This window comes from Aplysia californica, unplaced genomic scaffold, assembly GCF_000002075.1.
Source record: "Aplysia californica isolate F4 #8 unplaced genomic scaffold, AplCal3.0 scaffold00078, whole genome shotgun sequence".
NCBI classification, from domain to species: Eukaryota; Metazoa; Mollusca; class Gastropoda; order Aplysiida; family Aplysiidae; genus Aplysia; species Aplysia californica.
Window position 1 is genome coordinate 1,610,562 of NW_004797348.1, and position 9,475 is coordinate 1,620,036.

At 38.6% G+C, this 9,475-nt stretch overlaps 1 protein-coding gene across 1 annotated transcript; it reads left to right on the plus strand.

Moving 5' to 3' along the window:
• Window positions 1-1,112: 1,112 nt before the first annotated feature.
• On the plus strand, window positions 1,113-8,996 carry LOC101863803 (kinesin-like protein KIF11-B). The gene is made up of 5 exons (XM_005094256.3): window positions 1,113-1,124; window positions 1,837-2,059; window positions 2,933-3,114; window positions 5,598-5,702; window positions 8,341-8,996. Exons 1-5 carry the CDS (start codon window positions 1,113-1,115, stop codon window positions 8,512-8,514), a joined length of 696 nt encoding a protein of 231 aa, XP_005094313.1. The 3' UTR covers window positions 8,515-8,996.
• Window positions 8,997-9,475: the final 479 nt, after the last annotated feature.

Below are 9,475 nucleotides of genomic sequence, written 5' to 3' on the forward strand. Positions count from 1 at the left end.
AAGATCCCGCTTTTCCTTGCTCCCGAGCACCGGGATCTTAGGCGGAGACTACTGTATCTGGTTAACCAAAACAATTTTAACTCTTTAAACCCCATCGGACACTGGTAGCGTCCGGCGGTAATAATTCTGGGAGTGTCCGATACCAGTGACAACTGTTTTGTTGTATTTAGTGCTTAGATTTTGCTTGTTTTTTTTAAACTATTCCCAAACTAAGTTTATTAGTAATGACTAAGCCTTTGTTTCTGCCATTTAAAAGTGAGAGGCAAGCTCTTGGGGATTATAATGAGACATAGTGCGCCAGGTTTGGGTGACCGTTGAAAAAAACTCTGGGAAGCGGTGGAAATGACTCAGGGTCTAAAGAATTTATGAATGAAAACTATGATATTTGGCATACAAATATGGAACATTTTCCATTATACTTGAAATGGCATCAAGAATGTAAATGGTTGAGTTGTGGTAGATGTGTTGTATAATTCAGACAAAAAAATAAAGAGGTAGAGAGTAGAAATTATTTTTTTTTGAATGACTGTCTTTTTCCCAAATCTTGTGTTTTATAATTGATTATTAACCCTTTCGTGCCGGGATGTATGCGTTTCTACTGTCAGGATGATTTTCAACTGAGCTCGTTTCTCAGGACAGCAGCCTACTGTCTCAGTGTTAATAGACACGCAGTCTAGATCTAGAACCAGCACACTGGTGACACATTTCGGACACAAATCTTCAATTTTCTCACTTTTCTTGTTCCCATCCCCCCCAATCTTACTCATAATTTTGAATAACCTGCAAATCTGAAGTCAAAAAGTGAATTTTAAGTCATTTCGATGTTTATGTTTTATGAGAACACGCAGCTGCCCGCAAGCCTAGATCTGTGTTTATCGATCGCTTGCAAGCCTAGCAGTAAAGTAATACTGGCAAATTTTGTACCAATATGCGCGTCTTTCATTCCCGAATACAAAGCTACGCAGGGTTTGTGCCTGAAACTCTGTACAGAAGAATTAGAGCTGGGTTATTATTACGTACAGGTAACGTCATATTGGCAACCAGGAGCGGCAAATTTTGCCAACTTCCTTGACGTATATGGTATGGTACAGCGCTAAAAATTACGCATTTTCATGAGGTACCAGGTACATCATAAGGCAACAAATTCTTTTATTAAGAAAAACTCATACACAGTTTTGATTGGGATGCGATATGAATTATATTACAGCATTATCATATTTAATTATCAAAACAGATGTATCAACTTGAAGACACTATTTGGGTCTCAAATACTCCTTGTAATGCTGATCTCAAAATGATGCTGCAAACAAAGAATATTGTATAGACTTTTCATAACCATTTGTGAAGCATGCTAACCAAATGAGTTGCTTCTCAGATTCAAGCTTTAACTTTAAGGAAATAGATACATGAGGACCACGTTCATTGGTGAAATTTTTACAATTTATAAGTATGAAATAATAGAAGACAAGTTATAGTTAAAGATTATGGCATCAATAGAAAATCTACAAATTGGACTGTAATATTGATTTTTGGCCAATATCTCATTTTGTGGATTGTGAGAAGTAACTCATTTTGTCAGCACGCCTCTCATTTATTTATATGTTTATTATTAATCTCTGACTAGTTTTACGATCCACAACAAACGTGGGCATTGACGTCAATTGTAGGTGATCCAAGTTTCTTTTGTGGAATCAGTTTGAGAAAAGACCATTCTTGTGAAACTGCATTCCAGAGATACATGTACAAAGAAGGTTAAAACTGGAACTTTTGACATGTACCTTGAGATCATCATTTCTCTTTAGTTATCATTTCTATTTTACCCTGTGTTCCATTTAGACCCTGCAGTCAGAGTGGAAGAGATATGCACAGCAGTCAAAGCAACTCTCAGAGGACATTTCAACCAAGCTCACAAAGGACACTGTTGAGATTGAAGGTCAGATTCAAGAGCATCAAGCCATGGATGAAGAGAATCTCTCACAACTGGATCGTGATGTGACTGAAGGAAAGCAGATTGTAGAGAATTTCGTGCAGGAAGAAGTGGCAAAGGATGTACCAACAGGTCAGTCATTGAGCGGTGTTGAAATGAGTTGGACTTAGAGCTTTGTGAAACACTATCCTCTTTTTTAAATGACTGCGTGATTTTTTTTTGGGGGGGGGGGGGGGGGGGGGGGCGTAGGATTGTAATACCCCAGATTCTGATTTTAAAAAAAAAAAAGTTTGGCTACCCCAACCCACTGCCAGCCTTCCTGGTGTATATGGGGAGAAAAATAGGAAAACTATCAGACCTGGACTGTCTACTTCACTACGTCACGTGCACTAAACATTCTCTTTACATTGAGCCTTGGTAGTTGCTCAGTACCGCCCTTGCTCTTGAACAAACATTAGACTTTAGAAGTGCCAAAACCAGTAGTTAGGCAAACATTGGATTGACATGTTAGGAAATTCCTACCCTTTTGTATCATCACATTACATTTATAGTATACTCATATATTATACTGGACTACAACCCCTGTCCTAGACACCCCACCACAGAAGATTTTCCGTGGCCATGTTACGAATTTTTAAGCCAGTTCATTAATTTTCTATCTGTTGATTGCTAAAACATATGCTGGTGGGTGGGCAGCCCTGAATATGTGAGCGAGGGGGAAAGAGAAGGAAAGGAAGGGAGAATGAGAAAGAGACACTCAAAGAGAGAAAGGAGGGAGGAGGATTGTCTGTGATAGTTGAACTGAGCACCATAATATAAAGTTCTTAATTTGTATCTTGACTGTGCTAACATGATGGCCTCCTTTTTTTTTCTTTAGAGTCTAGTCATCTTTTCTTTTTTTTTCAGGGGATTTTCCATATTTTTATATCTTCATTGATCTGTGACATGGAATAATGTCTGGAATGCTCTATCATTGATAAATCTTTGTTTCTCTCCTTACCCTAGGTCACACACCTCAGAGATACGAGTTTAGATATCCACGAAACTTGACCAAGACCGACGACCATAACAGACTTCTTCAGCAATTCAGAGAAACACGAAGAGAGTCTGATCCTATCGTGATGAATTTGTCATCGCAGCTTGAAGAGACTGGAAGTGACACGCAATCTCCTGCGGCATCTGTCGAGGTAAAGTGTGCCTTGAGAAGCTCCTTGTTCATTGTTCACTGTCAACCCTTTTGAAAATAGTTGTAATACTTACTTTCATATTTGCTTTTGATCGAAAGGGAGATGTTTATGTTTAACACATTACACCCGGGACCGCCCGCGAATTCCCTTACGCGCTCCACCCTGACTCGCCCGTAACTGCCTGCCGCGACCTAGCATCTTTAGAAACGAAGTCTCGCCTTGACGAGACTCTGGGGCCGAGATTTTGATTTGCATAGTTATTGCACAAAGTTTTTTCTTTCGTTTGATACCGAAACGAAATTTTTCGGGCCAGTAGTTTTAGTATTAGAGCTGATCGAAGTGCGATCACGTTACCAACACTTCGAAAGTGTCTCGACTTGTTGAAAAGCGACACAGTTGAGTTCGAAAATGGAAATAACGATGGATTTGAGCAAAAACAAGCATATGACAAATCAGATGGCTCAGATTTTGATGAAAACGTTGTAGCAAGAGTTTGGCGCGATTCGGATTGATCAGGCGTAGAAAATCTGGAATTTAGATCTAGGGCCCAATCGCGAGGCTGAGAGTGAGAGTGACGGGTCAGACATTTCCAATAGTTTGCGCAAACATAAAGTTATATTTTTCTGAAACTACATTCAGTTTTCTTTTTAAGTTTTATTTTTTCAGGATTTTTGGAATTTGTGTAGTATTTTTAACCCTAACTCTGGCAAGGGCCGATTAGATCGGCCCATTTCCTGCCATGAAACTGGCAGGGCCGATCTCATAGGACCATGTAGTAAACTGCTGCTTCTGCCTTCCAACTAAATATTTGGGGCTTCCAAAAGTGATTTCTGATTGGCTAAAAGGCTAACCTCCAACCAATCAGAATATTTCTACCATTCTGGCTTTGGAGAAGAGTATTTTGCTTTCCAAACAGAGGGATGTTTTGAAAGCTTGTTGATCAGGCCACAAGCCACTAATGCCAATGTAGATCTATCACTTGTGTGGGTCTAAAATGGCCAAAAATCGATCTTTTTTGGATACATTTGAAAGTGAATTGACTAGAGAAAGTAATTCAGACACTGTTAGTGGTGGATTTATTGGTGTTCAGTCAAGATTGGGATTAGATCTGACAGACAATGGGGATAATGTACCAGTTCTCATCCTGCCCCAACTTCTCTTTCAAATGGAACACTAGATTCTACTACTTAGGGAGTCTAATAGGGGCAGAAAAAGGAGAGCTATAGAGTAAAGTAGGTTCCTTTTGCTATACTAATTATTACAGACTACCAGCAGATTGCTGAAAACCACATGGTTGTACTTAGACTTAAAGTGTTTTTATGTTGAGTTTGGTATGAAATTAGCGAGTATCAGCTGCGCTCGAAACAGACCACAAGACAAATTGAAACAGTCATAACTCATTACCTGTTCTTCTCAAACCTATAAAACTATACATTTTCTGAAAGGTAATTGAAAAACCCATATTTCTGCTATCTCACATTTTTTATAACAAGAAATACATTAGATTGGTGAATATGCTAATGAGCATGTAAATTTTTTATGTCAGCCATCTTGGATTTCAAAGTTACATAACCCCTTGAAAATAAAATAAAATCATATGTTCAATGGCAAAATATAAAAGTTCATTCAATTATCTTTCAGAAAATATATACTTTTGTAGGGTTTTTATTTGATGCAAGTCCATAAATTTGATTTGTAAAGCATGTGCACGTTTTGGCTGATTAGCCCTGCCATTCCTGTTGAAACCACTTGCCAGAGTTAGGGTTAAAATGTGTTTTTTAAACGCTTGTATTCACGGGAGGTGGGTTCCTTCCCCTTGCTTAGGATCTAACAATGGACTTCCCGTCCAGGCCCTTAGGGTATAATGTGTTAAAAAGTTTCATGGTGTTTTTTGCCTTCACAATTGAAAATAATGTTGAGAAGTGATAGCTGATTTCCTTGTCTGTTAGTTCTGTCACAGTGATTTTTCCCCTGTTGAAATAATGCACTTTGTTCTTCTAAAAGGATGATGCTCCACCCATGTTACTGAAATGTTTTTCTGAACTCCCTCGGTTTCGATGCTTTTTGAGGCTTTTTAAAAATTGGGTGCATTACAATACAATGTTTATTTGCCCCGGTTATATCTTGAGCTGAAGTACAACATATGGTCACTCGTGTGACTGTATTTTCTCCAGACCTATTATGTAAATTTATAAAAAATATTTTTGTGAAAGAGATGGTAAAGGAACATGTGATTTTTGTTAGACTGCTGAGTGCCTATCCTATAGACCTATCTAGATCAATTTCAAGGACAGTGAACTTGAGAGAGTAAAACTTTTGGGTTTTTTAAAATCTGGCTCAGTACACTCATTTGTACATAATTACATAATTTTAATTATTAATAATGTACAGAAAAGCAACAAAATTCAAATAATATCGACCATTAAACAATCTGTATCAACCTTCATTAATTACATTTATCATTATGTCCTTGTCTGTTTCAGGACATTCGTGGAAGTCAGAGCAACCTCAGCGAGGCGGGCACAGAGGTCTCTGTGAAATCCATGGCAAGCACATCTGGAGTTTCCACCACCAGTCACAGGAGCAAGGTCTGTAGTGTTATTGTGTTCTCCCAGGTTGGGGGGGGGGGGATGTCCTTCTATAATTATCAAGTGCTGTCTGCTCATACAGCCTGACTTTCCTAGCAGTACTGGCAGGTGAATATTTGCTCTGAAATTTTACTTCCTTTTTTATGCCTAAGTGAGAACCAGCCATGACCAAAAGCAGTGTATATGGTGATGTCAGGGGTACCTGGTTTGGGTTGTTGTTGTTTTTTGTGTGTGTGTTTTCTTCTTCTTCTTTCCCCTCGTTTAATTTGAACATTTTTGCTTTGCCCTCGGATTCAATGGACACTTAAGGGGATCCACTGGTCAGATCAGTAAAAATTTTGAAAAAATATCAGTTTTCGGATTTTGGAGTATCTTAATAGATATCAATATCAAGGATTCATCTTTAGAAGCCTAATTCCTTTATCAAACTTATAAATAGCTGGAAATGCATTTAAGAGAGGCAGCAATGTAGGAAAATCTTCAACAAAAAATTATCTCTCTTTGCAGTTTTCTCAGAATTGTTTATCTGACCAGGTTGCAAAACTATTTTGAGTAGATCTCAGAAAGTTACTGTCAGAATTGTTTCACATTTGGACACAATCTTTTATACACATTTCTCTATAACTTTACAGGAGCATTTTTCTTTTTATGGTACACCTTTGAGTTTTAGGCCTTTTTTATTTTACAAAATCTTAAAACATTGGAGACCTGAATGTAGTGCATAACAAGGACTGTAAAGCTCACAAGTTAGTACAGAAAATTCAAATTTGGCCCTGTAAGGTTGTTCTACCTACCAACAGTAATCGCCATGCCAAATATTAGGCTTCTATCTTGATGAGTGTTGATGATTGACAAAATATAAAATTGGTTTTAAAAATGCTGAATCAATCCTTTATTTTTGATGGCTCGAGATTATTATGGCTAAAATCTTGAATTTTTTGCTTGGTAACCTTTTTTTGTACTATGTCACCCCCTTTGATGCAGAAAAGCAAGCGTTAGACCAAAAACTACAGCATTTGGGTGTTGACCATAGCTACACCCCCTTAAATCAGCGAGCTCGGATTCAACGAGGTCGCTTCCAGGGTGAACAGCCCCCGCAGACCTGGCTTCGCTCATTTTTCTCCCAGAACGAACTTTATCTATTCCCGGAAACCATCCATTGCACCTGCATTGAGAACCATTATTCACTTAGCCGATTGCATGCGACCAATCAGCAGGCATGTGTCGGGGTCGTATGGGCGGCCTGCACACATGTGGCTGTGTGTGTGTTGGGTGTAGGGGGGGGGGGGGGCACTAGCAGTCCGGGCATTGAACGTGGCAGAAACAAAAGCGTCACAGTCTTTTTTTTCTCCTCGGCAACTGATGATTATTACAATGATAATCTAGTCTTGACGTAGATCTACGTAATGAATTGTGCGCTGGTCTATGGAATAAACAAAAGCTGCCGTATGCTAGGCTCTACACAGCAACACAACTTTTGGTAAACAATTGAGATGAAACAGGTGTGCGCATTTGAACGATTCTGTCTTTTTTTTACACAGCTCATAATATGCAGGCATTTCATCCACTACTTGTGACTTCTCTTTATACATTACTTGCTCAGTGCCTGTAATTATCTACTCAAAACTTCGTGTTTACTATAACGAACACTTGGATTCAACGAGATTTTAGGTCAGGCCCGGCGACCTCATTGAATAATAATAATAAAAATAGATAGCATTTGTATAGCGCATATCCCCGCTCATCAGCAAGCTCTATGCGCTTTACACTATATTATTACCCGAGCAGACCATAGAACACTCCGAAACATTCTCAGCTTCCTGGGAAGCATACAGTGCAAGCAGCCGATTAAGCACTCAAACACTTACAAACTGACAAGATCTTTCGCTGTCTATAGCCGGGTACCCATTCCCACCTGGGTGAAGTGAGGAAAATTTGTGTAAAGTGCCTTTCCCAAGGACACAACGTCAGGCCCCTGACGAGATTCGAACCCTCGACCTTACGGTTGCGAGTCCGATAGCCTAACCACTATGCCACTGTATACAGCGAGCTAATTCAGCTGGCATTCAACATAACTCAGTTGTTTACAGTCAACAAAAAATCTACGAAAGCCCAGCAAATCCATCTCATTTAAAATCAGACTATGCTTATTGCCTGGAGCATATTCAAATAGGTTAAATAGGAGGGTGGTAGTTATTAGTAATACGGAAGTCTGTGGAGTTAAAAAATTGAATGGCAAAATTTAGTTTGCATACAAGTGTGAACTAGTCTTCCATTTACTAAGAGTTAGTCCCTGAAAAATAGGTTTGATAAACCATGTTTTAAATAAGCTTGACTATCTGTTTAGTAACGTGGTAAGTGTTTTAAGTGGACTCGGGTACTGAGGTAACAGCTCCTGAAATAACAACTGTTTGCTTCTATTTTCCTTTTATTCTCAGATAATTTCCATGTTCTTTTGTCATGAGTTTGGTGCCTTAGCGTTGTAACTACACATCGAGAGCAGTTTCAGTGAGGAGAAAAATAAGTGCCAGTAGTAGTGTTTTTTGTTTTCCTCTTCTCTGATTCATGCTCTCTGCATATAAAGCTTGGCAACTTCCATTCTGTCCATTCGATCAACAGATCATTATGTATTTTTCAGATGTCTGATGTGGACTCCATGAAAGAAAACAAGGCTATCAAGTCAATGCGACCACCTCAAGGGACCTCAAAGAGGGCCAAAGCTCCATCCAAGACTCCTTCTAAGACACCAACGAAAGGATCAGTGTCAAACAGTTCAAGAACGAAGTTGCCTTTACGCTCAAATAATCCTTAAGCCCATTACGTAGTGGTGAAAAATATGAAAATGTTACTTTTTGGAGTTATTGTCAAAATATTCTTTTCATAATTTTAGATTGTAATGCAGCTATCAACTACATTTGAGACCAACCAGATAAGCCTTATAATGTTATGAGATATCTACTTTTATGGGCAGCACTGTTTGTTTTTGTTTTTCAAGAATATTTTGTTTTGAAAAGTTCTGCATTTATACTGTAATGAAGATCACTTTGAGACCACCTTTGCTGTTACAATATCACATCTTCATTATAACATAAGCTATTTTCTTCATGATTGTAGATACAAGTTCAGAATCGAATCTCGAAGGGTCTGTTATAGTTATAGAATTTTTATTGTAAAGCATGATTTTAATGAGTAGAAGTGTAGTCGATATTGTGCCCACGTGGCTGCCAGTTTGCCAGCTGACAACTAGATATCCATTTCAAGGAGTGTGACCACTATTATAAGCCTACCTACGGCGAAGAAAATAAGGCGTTATTAATATTATGCTGTCTGCCTTTTCATTCATTCAGTTCACTTGTGCCTCTACCTTCCTCTTAAACACATAAATACACACACACAAACACACCCTCACTCACACACTTTGTATGTTGTTACTTTATTATGCACCATTTTTGGTACCCTAAGTTTACTTGTCATCTCTACCAGTTGTGACACCTCACCACCTCACTGGATTCTTTTTCCTCCACAACAGTACCATCCCCTGTTAATGTATGATAAGCATCAAGTACACAACCCTTTTCTATATATACTTGTTTTCAGTTGAACCATGATTGGAAAGTGTGCTTGTGTACCTCTCTGCTTCTTACTTTCTGCCAGGTGTATTATCTATGTGATAGAATTTCTTCTTTTCTTTTGTCTGTCTGTCATCTGGTCTTATTGTCTGTCAAACTTTTGTCTAATGTCTCTATCTGTCGTCTTGCTTCTCCTCACATCAA